The 19,762-nt window shown below is 39.2% G+C and overlaps 1 protein-coding gene across 3 annotated transcripts in view; it reads left to right on the forward strand.

Annotated features, from left to right (window-relative positions):
• The window catches only part of PATL1 (PAT1 homolog 1, processing body mRNA decay factor), a 33,784-nt gene extending 14,235 nt beyond the window's left edge, over nucleotides 1-19,549 (forward strand). For 2 of the 3 annotated variants that reach the window (XM_008148912.3, XM_028156652.2), the window contains exons 6-19: nucleotides 619-720; nucleotides 1,409-1,498; nucleotides 1,707-1,927; nucleotides 3,264-3,353; nucleotides 5,791-5,971; nucleotides 6,687-6,810; nucleotides 7,272-7,369; nucleotides 7,936-7,995; nucleotides 8,984-9,132; nucleotides 11,101-11,260; nucleotides 15,457-15,612; nucleotides 17,526-17,617; nucleotides 17,709-17,858; nucleotides 18,183-19,549. In XM_008148912.3, coding sequence (XP_008147134.1) covers nucleotides 619-720; nucleotides 1,409-1,498; nucleotides 1,707-1,927; nucleotides 3,264-3,353; nucleotides 5,791-5,971; nucleotides 6,687-6,810; nucleotides 7,272-7,369; nucleotides 7,936-7,995; nucleotides 8,984-9,132; nucleotides 11,101-11,260; nucleotides 15,457-15,612; nucleotides 17,526-17,617; nucleotides 17,709-17,858; nucleotides 18,183-18,204 — 1,695 coding nt within the window. In that variant the 3' untranslated portion in view covers nucleotides 18,205-19,549. The remainder of the gene's footprint in view (nucleotides 1-618; nucleotides 721-1,408; nucleotides 1,499-1,706; nucleotides 1,928-3,263; nucleotides 3,354-5,790; nucleotides 5,972-6,686; nucleotides 6,811-7,271; nucleotides 7,370-7,935; nucleotides 7,996-8,983; nucleotides 9,133-11,100; nucleotides 11,261-15,456; nucleotides 15,613-17,525; nucleotides 17,618-17,708; nucleotides 17,859-18,182) is intronic. The other variant, XM_054724843.1, reaches the window with a different exon arrangement.
• Nucleotides 19,550-19,762: the final 213 nt, after the last annotated feature.

Below are 19,762 nucleotides of genomic sequence, written 5' to 3' on the forward strand. Positions count from 1 at the left end.
GGGGGGAGTGGGAACACACAGCATTGTCCACATCCCTTTTTACCTTTAAGATATCCCTGCTTTCCCTAGAGCCTGTGCAGTCCTGTTCCATAGACTTTCCTCCACCTGAAACGAGCAGCTGAAAAGGAAGGCCAATTTGGAAGGTATGGGGGGAGGGTGGTGTTGGTATGGCCTAGTTAGGCTCAGTATCCCTTGAAATGGTGGAGTCACAGTATATCACAAAAGAGCTAAGCATGGCGGCCATATCACAGGGGCTTCAGAATAGGACTTAGTTAATCCTCCAGCTTTCTTATCATTCCTTCTCCCTCACTGCTACCAAAATATATCCTTTTGGAGAGAATTTGCAAGTTTGAATATCTGCTGGTACCTCCCTCAGATAGCATGGAAGGGTGGGGATAACTGGAGAATTAGCTAAATCTTCCTCAGTTAAAAGCTACTGGTATTTGTGAGAGGAAGTGACCAAAGGTTCTGTATATGAACCCATAGCCTTAGCAATTGGTTTAGAAGTAGGGCTTTGCATTGTGTTCTAAGTCTCTGCCAGTACTAGAAGGGAGGGAGTGTAGGTGGAGGAAAAACTGACTTCACTGAGTGTAGTTGTTTATATGTTTGTCCTCATAGATTCTGTGTCCGAAGCCTGTCCATGTTCGGCCCCCAATGCCACCACGTTATCCTGCTCCCTATGGTGAGAGGATGTCTCCAAACCAGCTCTGCAATGTCCCGGTATGTCACTCTACAACCTAATGAAAATGCAGTCTGTATTTTCTGATCACAGACTATTTAATCACCATACAAGTATATGGACTTCTACCTATTTAATCACCATACAAGTATATGGACTTCTCTTAAATTATACATAATTTTTTTTCTATCTCCATACTTGAATTTCTGGATCTTCTGGTCCCCAGATCACAAGACATGGTTCATTATGTTCAGTTGTTTCTTACATCAGTTCTTATCTTTAAAAATCTAAACTCAGCGTGATCATTTGATAACCTTCTATCTCTGTCCCTCGTTCTGCTTTCTTTTTCATGTTATATTATACTGTAATTACATAATTATTCTCTTTTACATTAGTGGACAGCTTGACTGTACAGTTTAAGAGTGCTTTTTTTTTTTACTGTGTTTTGCATTTTGTTGTTGTTTTGTTTGTTTTTAAATTCTTTATTGTTGCAAGTATTACGTATGTCTCCTTTCTCCCTATTGACCTCTCCCTGGTTGCTCCCACTCCTCAGCACATGCCCTTGCCCCCTATTGTCTTTGTTCATTGGTTATGCTTATATGCATACAATTTAAGAGTTTTTATATCCAAGTTTATTCTGCATTTCTATTGAGTTTCCTTATATTGATTTACCTATTTCATAGTATATGTTTTTTCTTTCTTTCTTTTTTCTTTTTTTTTTTTCCCTAGAACTCTTCCCTACTGGGTCACCCTTTCCCTCCTAGTGTCCCTCCGGTTCTCAGCCCCCTCCAGAGAGCACAGCTTCTTGGAGGAGCTCAGGTAAGCCTTCAGTAGCTCAACCCATAAAGAGCTCTCTTACTTTCCTGAAGTTCACTAAATGATACCTTTTCTTTTTCTCTTTGATCAATCACTACTGCCTCTTTTTTCCCATTATAATTTCAAACAAACTTAACAGTATTAACTTTTCTGTGGATAAAAGCAAGGGGACTTGCTGATTAACTAAATCTAAGATTTTGTCCCTCTGTAGCTACAGCCTGGACGGATGTCTCCCAGCCAGTTTGCACGGGTCCCTGGATTTGTTGGTAGTCCGCTTGCTGCCATGAATCCCAAGCTGCTGCAAGGGCGAGTTGGGCAGATGCTTCCCCCAGCACCAGGCTTCCGTGCCTTCTTTAGTGCTCCACCTCCTGCTACACCACCTCCTCCACAGCAGCACCCCCCTGGCCCAGGACCTCTCGTGCAAAACTTACGGTATACACAACAAATGCTACTGTTTGTTTATTCATTGTTGGCTGAGTCTCCTATTGATGTTTAGTATTTTAATATGGAAGTCTCTTGATATTTGCAGGTGATAAATTTTGAGATGTTACTGGATCCTCAAGTTACCAGAAGAGAAATGTTTGACAGTCTGCAGGCTTTCTTATAAATCACATTTTCCTCAAGTCACATATTTCCTGTGTACATTTGCACATTCCTAATTAATCACCTCTTTTATTTCTTCTAAAGTTTATGTCTCACTCTGTATTCATTTTACAAACACACACATACTTATACAGGGTGGGACAAAAATAGGCTTATAGTTGTGAGTATGCAAAACACAGCTTATTCTGTTTATTGTATTATTATTATCACTAGAGGCCCATGCATGAAATTCGTGCACTTGGGGGCAGTGGGGGAGTCCCTCAGCCTGGCCTGCGCCCTCTCGCAGTCCAGGAACCCTTAGGGGACATCCTTAGCGCTACTGCAAAAGTGGGAGAGGCTCCCACCACCGCAGCTGCACTCACCAGCCGTGAGTCTGGCTTCTGGCTGAGTGGCGCTCCCCCTGTGGGAGTGCACTGACCACCAGGGGGCAGCTCCTGCATTGAGTGTTTGCCCCCTGGTGTTCAGTGCGCATCATAGCGACCTGTCGTTCTGCTTTTCGGTCAATTTGCATATTAGCCTTTTATTATATAGGATATTATTTTCCATATGAACAACTGTAAACCTACTTTTGCCCCACCCTTTATATATCATTAAGGGTTCTTTAGAGAAACAGAACCAAGAGGTGCCATATATACATAATACAAGGTGGGGCAAAGGCAGGTTTACAGTTGTGAGTATATGAAACAGAGTTTATTCTTATAGTATTATTTATTAATTATTGTTTTATTTTCCATATGAACAACTATAAAGCTACTTTTGCTCCACCTTGTATTTTCAGTGTCATTCCCAAGTGGTTGTAACAAAGTACGTTAAATCTAGAGCAGTGGTCGCCAACCTTTCAGACCTCACAGATCACCAGTGGTTTGCGGACCACTGCTTGGCAACCACTGATTTAGAGACTTCTGTTTGACAGAAGCAAAGAGAAAAAGAATTATACTGCTTTACTGTTAATTCACTCAAATTTATGATCACCTGCTCAGGAGTTGAGGATTGGCCATTATAGAAGACATAAGAACACATGGCTATCTTTTCCTAAAAAGTCTCCTTAGAATAGACTTTAACATTCCCTTGGATGAACCTGTATAAAGTTATCTTATACTAACAACATCCTTGAAAACTTTAAATCATCAGGACAACAGAAATAACCTTTTCTGTTTTTTCTTAGATCTCAGGCCCCAATGTTTAGAGCAGACACCACTCATCTTCATCCACAGCACCGTCGACTTTTGCATCAGAGACAGCAACAGAATAGAAAGTAAGTGTTCACCCTCCTCCTTTGCAGTTTTTTATTCAGCTGTTCATTTTGACAGTGTACATGGTGCTTCTAGTTTATTTTTTTAAATATATTTTTCTTGAGGGAGAGAGGGATAGAAACATCAATGATGAGAAAGAATCATTGGTCAGCTGTCTCCTGCACGCCCCCTAGTGAGGATCGAGCTGCAACCCAGGCATGTTCCCTGACTGGGAATCACACCATGATCTCCTGGTTCATAGGTCAATGCTCAACCACTGAGCAATGCTGGCTGGGCAAGGAGCTACTGATTTAGTTTACTTTTTAAGTAAATTTAAATAGTATTGAATTTATTTTACTGGTAAAGTCAGAACATATAAGCTGTCATTTTATGTTTGTGATATACTAGCTTCAAATGATAAGATTTTGTCAGCTAATTTCCAAGTTACTGTAATTCTGTTGATCAGAAATACAGTTTAGATCTGATTTTTTTTTCTTTTAAGCCAAAATTTTATACTCTTACCGAGTTCTTACCATATTCTTACCTACCTTTTGTCTACCATCTTAGCTCTGAGGTAATCTTGAATTATAGTAGTTAGCTTTATATTTGGGTCGGACATAATGCCAACAGTCACTCTTTAATCTTAGCTATAATTCTTTAATCCTCATGCAACAAATACAAATACATATTGATATATGTGATCCCAGCTATATGCCAGGCACTGTGGGGATTGAAAGAACAGGGCCTATAAAACCCTGCCTTAGTGGAGCTTACGTTATAATCATAAAATAAAAAATTAAACCAAACTTAGGTTTCTTCAACCTTCAGTTATAATGTTTTCTATGTGTAATCTATTCTCACATTCAAAGGAATACTAGAATATTTTTTGCAGGAAAAAAACTGTATAGGCTCTTAAAATATTAATTTTAAAAATACTGTATTAAAATATATTAAAATTCTAGTGGCTATCATTAACTCTATGGGACTGTACACTTTAGAATTTGATAAGCGGGTAGATCTCATGATAACTGTTCTGGGTAACAAAAGACCACACTAGCATGCAGTTCCCAGTAGAACCTACATGGCTCATATAAATGAAGTCTCAAAAAACTCACTTGTAATCAGAAAAATGCAGATTAAAATTAGATAACCATTTTACATCTCCACATGGGCAAAACTTGAAGTGTCACTGACTGTTATTATCAGCAAGATTGGAGTATACAGCCTCTTAAGAGAGAATTTGGCAATAAATAATGTTGAAAATGTGAATACACCACCTCTTAGTAGATCTATTTTTAGTACATACTTGGGTATATTATCAACATGGATAAGTATAAAAAGCAGTGTTGAGTGAGAACCATTTATATAAAATTGAAAGGCACCCTGAACAGTAATGTATAAAATTTAAAGATGGACACACAAGTAACCAAAGAACTTATGTGCATATATGCATAGCCCATGGACATAGACAATAGTGCAGTGAAGGTCTAGGGAGTGGGAAAGGGGCTGTGTGGAAGGAGGCAAAGGAGGAAGGGAAATGAGGGACATCTATAATACTGTCAACAATAAAAACTAAATTTAAAAAAGGGAAAAAAGTATAAAAACAATTCAGGGAGGGTACATACCAAAGTCGTTCCTCTAGAAACTGGGCTGGGATCCATCCAGAGAAGTACAAGAGGGCCTTCAGCCATAAATGTAATGCTTAATGATACTTTTTTAAAATCTGAGGCTAATTTGGCAAAATAGATTTTTTTTATTATGTCTAGGTGGAGGGTAAATGGATGTTTATTATAGTATATTCTGAGTATTTCTCTACATTTGAATTATTTCATGATTTTCAACAAGTTAGCAATCAAATTGGCCTATGTTCAGATCTCTTACTCTGACTAGTTGTGTGGCTTTGGACAAATTACCTGATCTGTTTCGGCCTTAGTTTGTTGTCTTAAGTGGAAAAGTAAACCTACTACCTCATAGGGTTATTGTAGGGCTTATACAAAAGTCTATAGATGGAAGTACTTAGCATTTGGTAAGGAAGTCAGATCTTAGTTTTATTTCCTTAACTGTGTATTGCATAGCTCTTGCCTCTCAAATTTTGTAAAGAGTCAGCTCTTTCACTTCAGCAAAAGCAAAGGGAAATCTTTTTTTTTTTTTAAATATATTTTATTGATTTTTAACAGAGAGGAAGAGAGAGGGATAGAGAGTTAGAAACATCGATGAGAGAGAAACATCGATCAGCTGCCTCTTGCACACCCCCTACTGTGATGTGCCCGCAACCAAGGTACATGCCTTTGACCAGAATCGAACCTGGGACCCTTGAGTCCACAGGTCGACGCTCTATCCACTGAGCCAAACCGGTTTCGGCAGGGAAATCTTTTTTTAATTGGCCTTGTTTATTCCTGTATTATTATAAGGCATAATAAATGCCACTTGAAGTGAATGTGTTATATGTTTGTTTTTCAGTCAGCATCGGAATGTCAATGGTGCAGGGGATAGAGGAAGTCACCGGAGCAGTCACCAAGATCATCTCCGGAAGGATCCATATGCCAATCTCATGTTGCAGCGAGAAAAGGACTGGGTCTCCAAAATCCAAATGATGCAACTGCAAAGCACTGATCCCTACTTGGATGATTTTTATTACCAGGTAAATACTCTCTGCTAGTTTTGAGGGTCATAGTTTAGTTCCTTCTTCTGGTAAAAGCACTCATTTAAATATTGGTAGAATTGAACATTGATAGAATTTTCTTTTGAAGTAGTTTTCAAGTGGATAAGAATGACTAAATTCTGTCCTCTTTTCAAGCTGGTGAGCCTCTCACTGTTCACTGAAAGGTTTGCATATATGCCTTCTATTTTTTACACATAGAGTCTCAGACCAATGTTTTCAAATCCCTTTGGCATCAGTAATCTGGTTCTTTCAATTAAAAATATTGGCAGTCTTTCTTGACCTGTGTTGCTCAGTTGGTTAGGTGTCATCCCATGCAGGTTGCAGGTTCAGTTCCCCATCAGCCCAGGTTGCAGGCTCAAATCTCTGGTAGGGGGCGTGCAGGAGGCAGTCAATCGATGTATTGCTCTTACATTGATATTTCTCTCTCTCCCTCCCTCTAAAAAGTCAACTTAAAAATCTTTAAGAAAAAAATAAGAATATTGGCAGTCTAACTTTAAAGATATTTCCATTGATGATTAGCTTTTTTGAAGGTGGGATATTTTTTATAAAGGAAATTTATAGCAGTTTAACAAAAATTAGAGACCAATACATTTATAGAAGGCAAGTTGTTGCAGTCACCAGTATAATTTTTTAATGGTAAAGAGCTGCCATATTGTGTGCTTGTGTTGCAACTGAAATTCTTGTCACGGGGCAGAATTACTTTGAAAAACTGGAGAAACTGTCAGCTGCTGAAGAATTACAAGGTGATGGTCCTAAAAAGGAGCGCACCAAGCTCATTACCCCTCAGGTGGCCAAACTGGAGCACGCCTATAAGCCAGGTAAGCCCTTATCCCCTTAATGTAATAAGAGAAATTTGGCAGGCTGCTGATATCATAAAATATAAGTAACTGCATAGGGGACTGGATAGAGATGTTTAATTAATAAAGTAACATTGTCCTTAGTAAATACCGAGATCAACCTTTGTTCAAGTGTGGAATAAATGGTTTGGTTCGGACCTTTTAGGTCCTTTTCTACTTGAGATTCCATAACTTTTTAATGCCCTTTTAAATTCCTAATAGTGCTAAAATAGATAAGGGAGGAACATTTCAGATCTCTATTTGATTATTATTGCAACAATAAAATGAAAAAGGGTAAATTTTGATAAGAGCTTGCTTTAGATAATACTTGGATTTTTATAGTAAATTATTAGACTATGAGTAAAGAACAGAGAATATAAAGATCTCAGAAAGCTGTCTGCCTGCACAGCTGAGTTTTTGTTGGAAATGTTTTGTCCTTGCAGTGCAGTTTGAGGGCTCTTTGGGAAAGCTTACCGTCTCTAGTGTGAATAATCCCCGGAAAATGATTGATGCTGTTGTGACATCTCGGAGTGAGGATGATGTAAGTGTCAGCAGAATTGTGTGTTTAAGGAATTCTGGGTCATCACTACTTCTTTTGGGGTCATTGTGGAATGGAATCAAGCATAATGGAGTTCTTTATAGTCTAACCTAACCTGGAGCTTCTGATCTGGCCTATCGTGGCATTTTGGTTTTCTTCAAATGTGCTGAGATTCTAACACCTTCATCTCTAAGGCAGCCAGGCAGGACCTGGGTGGCAGGAATCTTTTCACTGAGTAACTGGCTGCAAATAGCATCAGCTATTTTTCTCCAGTATTTAAATTATCATTTTCTATGTGTTTTAAGATTTTTCTATAATATCTTCATCTTCTACTGCATTCTACAATTACCTTTGCCTATCTATGAGTTCAGTTTCATGGTTTGTGTGTGGATTGATTCAGTCAACTTTATGACCTTTGTCCACATCAGTGTTTTTAGAATATTAACTTTCAAGAAGTCAAGATTGTCTTCTCAAAGTATTTTCACAAATGGAACTTTTATATGCAAACTTAGAAACTTATTTTTAATAGCGGTAAACAGTCCACATTAAATAGTCTTGTCTTTTTTTAGGAAACAAAAGAAAAACAGGTTCGGGACAAGAGACGAAAAACCCTTGTCATAATTGAGAAAGTAAGTTTTAGAATTTGTTGCTATGGTTTCAAATAAGGAACTGTCAGATGTATGTACTATTAGTAGAAAAGCAATCAGTGCTCTGTAATTTTAATTAATGGATATATTCTTGTTAAGTGCCTATTATGTGCCAAGCACACCAGAAAGAAATGTGGTGTTCTCACCTGTGGCCTCAAGGAAGGCTCTCTTGATCACAAGTACTGGGGTTTTGTCCAGATTTGTTCAGGTCACAGCTGAGTGCTAGGGGCAGGTCACCTTTCTAGGACAATTGGAATAAAAATGACATTGCTCCATCTATGAAATAATTGAATCAGTTCATATATATTTATTGGGCATTCTCTGGGTGCTGGGTGCTAAGAAAAACAAGGTAACACTGGTAGTTGTTTTGTGAAGTGTAAATACTAAGTTGCAAGACAATAGAGCATAGTGGTTAAGAGCACAGACTCTGGAACCAGGCTGCAAATCATGCCTTTTTCACTTTTAATTGAGTCTGTGATTTGAGGCAAGTTATTTAACCTTTCTGTGCTGTCTTCAGTTTCTTTATCTATAAAAATGGAGTGATGATAGTCTCTTTCTCATTGGGCTGTAGTGAGTATTCGGAGAATGAGTACTTACATGCAAAGTGCTTAGAACAGTGCTCAGCACCCAGTATAAAAATGATTACCTTTTTTTTTTTTTCTTTTTATCAATGTAAGGCTTCACTTGGAGCAGTGATACAGGTTGTTTATGTTACAGAGCTGTTGTTGCTATTGGAAATTTTAGAAAGTGTGTAATCTTTTCACTATCATTACCTTCTGGATTAGAGGTCAAGGAGACAGAAAGAACGGTGTTTAAAGAAACTTAGAAGTTATTTCCCTGTGTTTTTTCTGGATTTAAAAGAGCACTTTTGTTCTCTCAATTTTATTACAGTGAGCTTTCATTCCTAGGTCTTTTATCTGGTAGTCCTAAATTGTGAGGTGATTTATGTAATACTCTGATCCTGACTTAGACCTACAGTTTGCTCCTGGATGTGGAGGATTATGAAAGGCGTTACCTCCTAAGTCTAGAAGAAGAGCGACCTGCCCTGATGGATGAAAGAAAGCACAAAATTTGCAGCATGTATGACAACTTAAGGGGAAAATTACCTGGACAAGAGAGGTAAGAATTGTGCACTTTGAGGAAGACATGAGACTAGCTGGACTCCCTACTCTGCTAAACTGAATTTTTTTTTTTTTTAAAGAATATATTTTATTGATTTTTTTACAGAGAGGAAGAGAGAGGGATAGAGAGTTAGAAACATCGATGAGAGAGAAACATTGATCAGCTGCCTCTTGCACACCCCCTACTGGAGATGTGCCCGCAACCAAGGTACATGCCCTTGACCGGAATCGAACCTGGGACCCTTGAATCCGCAGGCCGACGCTCTATCCACTGAGCCAAACCGGTTTCGGCTAAACTGAATTTTATACATTTCTCCCTTTTCTCCCTTACCATCTCAGTAAGCTTCAAGTCTGTTCTTTTGGCCTAATTCAGATGCCACTTCATATAAAGCATTTCATAATCCTTCCCAGCCAGGAAAAAAAAGTCTCTTTATCCTGAATTGATTTATTCAACAAATACTTAGTATCTACTAGGGACTGTGCTGAGTGCTGGAGAGAAAGTGGGGAATATTATTCAGTTTCTATTTTTGAGCTTATGGATTGTACTTGGTTAATGCTTACTAACATGCTCAACCTTGTAATCTTTATGTATTTTCTTTCCTACTAAGCTGAAAAGTATAAACATTTAAACTTCCTTGAGTACTCATACACTATGGAAACGTGTCAGTCTTTCAGTGAAGACTAAGCTCCTTAATATATATATATATTTTTTCTGTATCTCTATTATCTCTCTCCTACCCAGTATCTGGAACAGAATCTTGCTAATGGTAAATGTTCTATAAATCCCAAATATTTGTTTGATGAATGCAAGAGGACTATCTAAGCCAGGACATACACCAAACAGAACATAAGAATAAGCACCTTCTTTTCTGGAGTTGGGCTGACAGGGAACTGGTTGGATAAATGTAGGTTTATCCATGGATTGGAATGTTATGCAGCCATTAAAACGTATGTAGTTGAAGTATATTTATTGATGTGGAAAAGTGTTCACAAAAAGTTGTTGGGAAAAGTGAGGTAACAAAGCCACATTAATTCTATGGACCCAATTTTATTTTTAATTATTTTTCTGTTAATCCTCATCTGAGGATATTTTTCCATTGATTTTTAGAGAGAGTGGAAGGGAGTGGGGAGAGAGAGAGAGAGAGAGAGAGAGAGAGAGAGAGAGAGAAGCATCAGTGTGAGAGAGTCACATGAATTGGTTGCCTCCCACATGCGCCTGGACTAGGAACCTGCTATGGAAGTACGTGTCTTTGACTGGGACCTTCAGTCTCCAGACCAACTTTGTCCACTGAGCCAAACCAACTAGGGCTGGACCCATTTTTTAAAAAATATATTTTTATTGATTTCAGAGAAGAAGGGAAAGGAAGAGAGAGAGAGAAACATCAACGATGAGAGGGAATCATTGATCAGCTGCCTCCTGCACGCCCCCCACTGGGGATCGAGCCCACAACCCAGGCATGTGCCCTTGACCAGAATCGAACCCGGGACCCTTTAGTCCACAGGCCAATGCTCTATCCACTGTGCCAAACTAGCCAGGGCTGGATCCATTTTTTTTGTGAAAGATGAAAGTGTTATACCCAGCGAAAAATTTATTCAAAATGTTAACAGTACCTCTCAGATTATGGAATTTTAATTTTTTTTTTTGCTTATATAATTTTCAGATTTTGCTGTATTAACCATGTTATTTTATAGTTACTTAAAAGTTAATAAGGGAAATTAATGCATATAGTTTGACCAAAATTTTTTAACATAAAGTTTTTGAAATAATGTTTTACATTTGGGAAACTTGAAAAATTACTTTTTATTATTTGATTGAGAGTTGGAGAAGTTAATTCTCACTATTTTGTAGTACAGATAATTGTAGAGTGAAAATGAATGCAGTATATTCATTTAGTAACATGCAAGAGGGAAAGGGGATTTTATATTGTTCTTGCTGACCTAAGTTAGCATTTTTCTTCCCCTGCAGGCCAAGTGATGACCACTTTGTACAGATCATGTGTATCCGAAAAGGGAAGAGAATGGTTGCCCGCATTCTCCCTTTCCTCTCCACAGAGCAAGCAGCTGACATTCTCATGACAACAGCCAGGAACCTCCCATTCCTTATCAAGAAGGATGCACAAGATGAGGTGATCCTCATGTGGGAAGGAGGGATGTCTTCTTTGGGTCTTTGTAGTATGATTTCTAGAATCCAAATTTCTTTTCCTCCCCATTCTTTTTGTGTTGCTTTTCTAACCTTTGGCAGTGTGATTTGATTGTTTAACATAAAAATTTACTCCAGACCTATATTTTTAATTCCATGTTTCAGACCAGGTTTCTAAACATGAAGAAAACAGTAATTCTTATTTAACACTAGAATCCAGGTGCATGACATTCATGCACTCAGAAGGGGGTCCCTCAGCCTGACCTTGTGCCCTTTCGCAGTCCGGGAGCCCTCAGGGGATGTCCGACTGACAGCTTAGGCCTGCTCCCTTAGTGTTGCTGCTGCAGAGACGGGCCGCTGCACTCGCCATTGGCTGAGCAGCGCTCCCCCTATGGGAGTTCACTGACCAGCAGGGGGCAGCTCCTGTGTTGAGCGTCTGTCCGTCCCATCTGCCGCCGCCCCCTCCCCCCCCCCCCACCCGTGGTCAGTGCGCATCATAGCAACCGGTCGTTCCTCCATTTGGTTGATTTGCACATTACCCTTTTATTATATAGGATAGTTGTAAAGCTGTGGTCTGTATCTGAATTACTTGGGAAGCAAATAATTTAGCCCTACCCCAAATATGCTGAATCAGAATTTACAGAGGAAAGATCAGGGACTCTGTATCTATAACAAAGTCCCAGCTGAATATGATGCTCACTAAAGTTTGCAAACTTATGGTCTTGGTTACTTTGCTAGATATAAAATAGCACTCATTGGGCTATTGTCACCAGCTCAACATTTACCTGTAGACTGAGTTGAATGGCATCCTGCCCACAGAAATCAGGCCAGTACTTTTAAGTAACTTTTATCACAATCTATACTAGGTTGGATATTAAAACATGATTATCAAGTTTACAAGTTAACTCTTGGTGAGAATTATTCTCTGCTTATTCCTGTCATAGAACTTGAAAGATTAGCAGAATTTAGAATAGTCTTAGAAGTTCAAAACAAAAAATTAATAGGGTAGCACAAAGGGCTAGTATTATTAACTGTGAGCTTCAGAAAAATAGAATTAATGATAGTGAACCTGTTAGAATAGACTACAAGTTAAGTAACAACCATCTGGTAATAGTCTGCAGAAACATGATCTCAACATACCTTATCAGTGGTGTAACATGAAAGAGTTGAAAATTATTCCTTTTGAAATGAGTTGGAAAAAAATACCTTCTTGAAATTTTAGCATCTGCAGAAGAAATGAATGTGAAGTTAGGTCTCATCATTGGAAAATGGGTTGGAAGTTAAGGATTTGAGGTTTATCCTAGAAAATAGAAGACAAGAATGAAAGTAACCGCTACTTTACAGCATATAAATTGTAGGGAAGGAGGCAGGCATTCATTCATCATAATCTCAGAGGAACTCATCAATGGAAACAAGTTGGGAAAACACAAACCAACTTGAAGGGGCTCCCATTGGTAAAAGTGAGATTATTTTTATCTTAAAGAAAAATTACAGAAGTGGATTGAGGTAGAAATATTTAATGAGTTTATAATGATACCAAGAAATATGTCAATCATCTTCAGAGATTGCTAGGTCATCAACTTAATATTCTGAAAACTGATAAGTAAAGGAAAAGAATCAAGCTTCATTCTGCCTTTCCATTATAACCAAATATGGTGACCAGAGAGTTTATAATAGAAAGTTCTTTATAGAAGAACTAGAGGCCTGGTGCACAAAATTCATACAAGGGCGGGGGCTCCCTCAGCCCAGCCTGCATCCTCTCGCAATCCAGGACCCCTCAGGTTATATCAGGCCTAAATCGGCAGTTGGACATCCCTCTTGCAACCGGGACGCTGCATGCACCAGAGACCATACTTTTCATACAGGTGAAAGGTATCTTGCTGTTGTATGGGCAGCTACATTTTTTTGCCCTGATTATAAAAAGGAGTACATAACATGATCCTTCTGAGGCAGTAGTACCATTTTCCCTATCTTATGGGTGGAAAAACTGAGAGAAGTTAAATAATTGGCTTTGACACACATAAGTTATAAGTGTCAGAATCAGAGCTAACAACAAAATGTGCAAGCCAGAGTCCATGCATGTCGTCACTGCATCATCCTGTTTTTTAAGTGTTAGAGTAGCCTTGCCAGGTTTTAATTTTTAAATCTAAGAGACTGTCCCAATATATAGGGTAGGGTCCCTAGGCCTGGCCGGTGATCAGGGTCATATGTGGGGCTACCTGCAGGCCAGGCGATCTGGGGGCCCCCCTGCTGGCACCTGCCTTGGCTGGTGGCCTGGTGCCACTCACCAGCCGGCCCCACCCCCGGATTGCCACTGCCAGTTGCCTCCCTCTCTGGGGGCAGATGCTCAACACAGGAGCTGCCTGCAATGAGTGGCAGCTCCTGTGTTGAGTGTCTGCCCCCTGGTGGTCAGTGTACGTCATAGCGACCTGTTGTTCCACCATTTGGTTGATTTGCACATTAGGGTTTTATTATATAGTATTTCAGCTACTAAATGCAAAAATACGATAAAATTAGGAAATCGTTTTACAACCCCCAAATGGAAAAGCAGTCAATTTGGACAGCAATCATTACTGATACTAAAAGCATTAGGTAAAGGGTGGGTAGAGGACTTTACATGGGTTGGAGCAAGCTAACAACACCTGAACCCACTGGTCACTGTTCACAACACTAAGAGAGGAACTACCAGATGCTGTGTGCATCTTGACATGCAGTAGAAACCACATAGTTCTACCAGCCCTCCAGCAAACCTCTCCCCTCTTCCCCCTTGAACCTGAATCTAATCAAACTTCTAATTCCATCAGTTTTTATGGGGAAAAAAGAAGATAGAAGATTCTGTTAAATGATACCACACAGGTGCAAATAACCAGATCCAAACTATGAGACAAATGAGCCAGTTTCTTCAACAAATAAATTATATGGGAAGAGGAGATGGACAGTGACAGAGGACCTGTTGTTAACAGATTTTAAAAGCCTTACCAACCAACCAAGTGCAGTCAATGAGTGGATCTTATTTGAACTATGATTAGAATAAATCCGCTGCTAAAAGACATTTTTTAAATAATTGAAGAAATTTTAATTTGGAGTAGCTCTTTGGTGATATTGAGGAATTAAATTTTGCGAGTTATGATAATATGCGAGGTTTTGTTAGAGATACAAACTGAAGTATTTATAGATGAAATGATATGATAAAGGAGGAACAGATTGAATAAAACTTGGCAAAATGTTGGTTTAATTGTTGAGGTTTCGTGATGGGTAGGAACATGGACTTCACTATACTGCTCTTTATACTTTTGTATATATTTTTAAATGCTTTGATTTTAAAAGCTTTGTTTATTTAGAGTAGTGGATCACAAAAAGTAGCCTACTCTCCATCCTTGGCTACTGTATAAAGTAAAACCAGCCATCATTTTTTTATAGCAGGGGCACTGAGTGCTGGAAGCACTTTTGATTTCCTTTCATGTGTTGTAACCTAGTTATGTTGGTAGCTCTGAATTTAACTTTTCAGTCCGGTCTAATGGCCAAAAGGAGTGAATGGCTAGCAGGCTAGAATTCAACAGCCTTGGGTTCTGTTTTTAGCGACTAGCTCTATAACTCTGAACACTGAGCTTAGTCACTTAGCTTCTCTAATAATCTATACAATTACTAAATCATTTGTCCATTTCCTCATTGAGCTTTTATAAAGATAAACCAAAATAGAATTAAGTCTGAAAATACTTCTCAGTAATTCTGTAGCACTCTTAGAGTGTCTCACAATATATTGAAATTGCCTAAATACTCATCTCCTTTGTATTTTTGATCCCTGAGGGTCTGTCTATCCTTTTAACTTTTGTTTTTAGCCTAAGTTCCTGGTACATTGTAGGCATTTAAACATTTGTGGGATAAATTAAAATACTGATGTTTTATCATGAATCTTTTGTGTTTGAGAAGTGATTTTATTCCCTGGGTTCACACAAGTCATGATATTTCATATGCAAATTGAGTTGAAAAAGTTCTCAGTAGATACTTTAGAATACTTTGTTAGGATTCTAGGAGTATCTGCTAGACTTGTCAGCCCTTTTTTGTTAAATCTCACCTCGGGCAGTTGAGTATACAGCTGAGCACCCTTCTATCCAGGCTCACATACTGAGGGTGACTGAAGTAACAGTTGCCAGGATCTAATGTTTTATTTTTTCTCTGTAGGTGCTGCCATGCTTACTGAGTCCCTTCTCCCTCCTCCTCTATCATCTTCCGTCAGTGACTGTCACCAGCCTTCTGCAACAGCTAATGAACCTACCTCAGAGTGCAGCTGCACCAGCACCCTCTAATCCTCACCTCACTACTGTTCTCCAGAACAAGGTGGTTTTGCCTTTTTCGCCCCTGAACTTTACAAGGCTTCTAAATTTGAGTTACAGATAACACTAATGGCTTCTGTGGGTATGGCAACTTGTTAAAAATATTTCCTTTGTCCAGAGTTACATTAAGTTCCTAGTAACAGAGGCTAGAATTAACAGTGGTTTCAACAAAATAGGATTTTATGTATCTCATGTCAGTAAATATGGTATAGTGGCTCCACTCGTGGTCAGGGACGCAAGCTCATTCGGTTTGCCTTCTCATGACTCCTCTGGGTCCATGATGATTGTAGAATTCAAGGCTCCACTTTGCATCAGGAAGAGAGGTGGGTACGGATGGCTAAAACATGTGGATTAGCTGTCTGTCTTCCTTATGGACCTTTTCCAGGAGTTTTCACCAACAATTACTTAAAATCTCAATGGCCAGTCTTAGTCACATGCCACACCTAACTGCAGAAAGGGTGGAAACATCTTTTAGTTCACACCATTGTCATCACAAATAAAATTAGAGTTCTCTTAGGAGGAGAAAAGTACATTATGGTGGGTTAGTAGCAGTCTTTGTTACACGACTTTATGTAGAAGAACATCCCATTTCATATTTAATTTACATCAAGTTAAGTATCCAGAGACTCATAGGGGAAGCATAAACAGAAGAAGGAGCATGAGCTTTTAAACAGAGCAACTTTTCATTCCTTGCCTGCCACTGTCTAGATTTGTGACTCTGAATAGATTATTTCATTTTGCTGAGCCATGGGTTCCTGGACTGTGATGATGTCTACTTCAGTGTGTATGTCCACTTCAGGCTTTTCCTATTACTGAGATGCGCAGTACATATAGGCACTCATTAAGGGCCATCTGTTAGAGTAAAGTGAAAAAGTAGGCTCTTTCCTTGCCCCCAAAAACTGCCAAAGCATGACTCTGGAGAGGGAGCAGTTGCAGTGCCTCAGGGACTTCAGATGGGGTTCTGGGGTGATCATTTATGTGCCCTCCATATTATTTGGTTTCCTGGTACTAATTTTGATAAAGGCAGTAGAAAATTGTGAGATCAGACGAGATTATATAGCCCAGTGTTGTTTTTCAGACATGAAGGGAACTTTCTGGGAAAGGCAGGGTTATCCTCTATGAGGGGAACTCAGAAAGGTGGGATGGAAGCTCAGAATATCCCCATCTTCTCTTTATGATCCATCATAACTGTGACTCAGACATTAACCCAGTACTTCTGGTTCCTATTGCATTTTCATTCTGTGTTCCTTTAGACTGCATGTTTCCTGCTTTTACCACTACCCCATAAATAAAACAAATCTTTATATATTTTAATTTCTAAAACATGTTGCAGAAATTGTGATAATCCTAGTTATGGTGAATATAAACTTCTTCTCTTTTAATTTTTTTTTAGACTCTTATTAGCATCCTGTCTGCCTTTTTATTTCCAGATAGGTGTGTCCTTTTTTAAGAAAAATCTTTTCTTTGTATCCTGATCATTCCAGTTATGTTTCTTTGTACATTTCCCACAGGTTTTACCACCTGTTTTTCTTAATTCAAAATATCTTGCTCTTTTTAATGTTTTTTATTTTTTCCATGAACTTTAATATTTTGTATCAAAGTTTGTCTTCATTTAACTTTCCTTTTTAATTCATTTATCCATGACAAGGAAAAATTATCTTTTTATCACAGGGTGGGGTTGGGGAGCAGTGAGAACCGTAGGACACAGGAACTTTTGTTTCCATTGATTATGCTTTTTGCTGCTGTGCAAGGAGAAAGGCACAGTGTCTCCGCTCATGGTTGTCGGATCTTTGCTCAGTCTCACTGAAGAGCACAGCGGTAGGGTCATTTTGATTTACTAGTAGTGCCATTTCCCCTGCGTGGTGGTGGAAAGGAGGAGATGCAGTGTTGAACTTGAATCTCTCTCTCCTCTTGTAGTTTGGCCTGTCACTGCTCCTCGTTGTCCTGAGCCGTGGGGAAGACCTACAGAGTTCAGACCCTGCTACAGAATCAACGGAAAACAACCAGTGGTTAGTCTGTGCTGTATTTCTTCTTTTAAGTTCTTTTAGGTAATCTTTTCATTCTTTTTCTTACATTGTTATTATTGATTTTCCCTTTCAGGATGCAAGTGATGTTCATGGCAACCCGAGAACTTCTGAGGATTCCCCAGGCAGCCCTGGCCAAGCCAATCTCTATCCCCACAAACCTAGTATCCCTCTTTTCTCGCTATGTTGACCGACAGAAACTGAATTTGCTGGAGACAAAACTGCAGTAAGTTAGCAACAGGAGAATTCCATATTTCAATAACGTTGGCACTTTAGAAGTTATGTGGGGAGGCGGGGGAGCAGGCATAAATCTGAATTTGGTAGAAGAGATTAAAGACTTCTATCAAATATATGAGTATCTGCTAGATATCAAACACTGTACTGGGTGCAGTAGCACCCTCATAGTTGACTGAATGCTAAGGGTAGAGACAAGACATCTCAGGTGTTTCGTTAAGATAATTTTTACAAGGATGTAATTTTATGAAAAACATTGCCTTCTGTTCTAACTCATTTATACAAACAAGTTTCCTTTCTTTCTTTATACCTGTAGGCTAGTTCAGGGGATACGATAAAAGATCTACACATGTGTCCTGTACCTCTTTGGCTGTCACCTGCACTGCTGCCATCACCAATGGAGTGTTTGTAATGAGGGAGGGAAGGTAGCTCATTCCTCAGAGCATCTTGTGTGGCTGAGTCCTGTTCACAAGGGTTGTCTCTAAATGCCAGGTGTTTCCCCACTGCTCTGTGACGTTCGGTTGGGTGATACTTTTGCTGGTTTCTTCTTACCTTCTCTGTTACAATTCTGCATGTCCTACTTTTACTCAATTCTTCTCAATTTTGCATTTTCTTTGCTCTAGAGACACAAATATAATCTCTCCCTTTATCCCACCACTACTCCATTTCAGAGTAGATTATAGCCTGCCAAAGGAGCCCTCCCCGCATCTTACTGAAGTCTTTTTCATTGCCCCATATTAATATGACTATAGGAGAACCAGCTAAGTAGAAATTAATTAATATACATGTGTGTGTACACACACCCCTCTACATATGTTTCTGTGGTCTCCAGAGGATCCTTAAAGAATGAGTTTTAGAGGGAGAAATACTCAGTTGACATCCCTCCACTAAATACAAACTAGCTGATATATTCTTAATCTGTTTCTAGTCCTTCTTATAATTAATTTGGTGAGTTCCCCTTGTTTTAATAGAAATACAGAGTATGCCAGCATATTAATAAAATCAGAACTCAATTGGCTGACACCCAGCTCTAGACTGAGAAGTCCTTTTTTTCTCCTCACTTGAGTTTCCTTTGTTTCTGTTCACCTGAATGGAAACAGCATACGGTTAAGCCTTTATCCTGCTACAGCTACAGTGTACTTGAGCCTGTCCTCCCAAGTGTGTGGAAGATTGCCCAAGGTGATCCTGACTTAGAGTCTGCTTCCACAGTGTAGCTTTTGTCTTCCTGAGACTACTTCAGTAAGCCATGCTTTTACCTCTCTCTTCCCCATTTTTATTTGGTGTCCTGGATAGAAACTTCCAAAAGTAACCATGGAAGCTAAGTTGGGCTTGCTTTGTTCTTCATTCTCCATGCCATGGGCAGAACTGCTGTCCTTGCTACTTCATCTCACCCAGGTCCCATCCCAGGGACCTAGACATGAATCCTAGCAAGGACAGCCTTCTGTGACCCTTTTCACTTGTCCCTCTCCCATTCAGCAGTCAACCAGGATAAGGGGTTTTGATCCATGGTGATTATAGCCCTCAAGAAAAATCTGAATCCATTTTACATGACTGTCCTAATGTACTTTTTGTTGTTCTCACCTTTCGAATGTAGTGGGGAAGACAAGTTGTGATGTTTAAAGAGAATAAACATTTTGCACATACATGTATTGTACAACAGTAAAATCCTCCATTATAACCAGTTGTCCTTGTCTCCATCTCCATTTCTTCTCATTCTGTAGCCCCAGGCTCCACCAACTGTTCTCAGTGACATTACTAGCTTCCCAGCCATTATCAACTGACTTATTTCCACTGGGCACCTTTCCTGCCTTTCCACTTCACAACCGATCAAGTGAATACTTGATTAGTATTTCTTCTTTTCTGTGCTTTTTTGTTTGGTTCTAACTAATAAAGATT

This window comes from Eptesicus fuscus, chromosome 13 (genome assembly GCF_027574615.1).
Source record: "Eptesicus fuscus isolate TK198812 chromosome 13, DD_ASM_mEF_20220401, whole genome shotgun sequence".
Taxonomy (NCBI): Eukaryota; Metazoa; Chordata; class Mammalia; order Chiroptera; family Vespertilionidae; genus Eptesicus; species Eptesicus fuscus.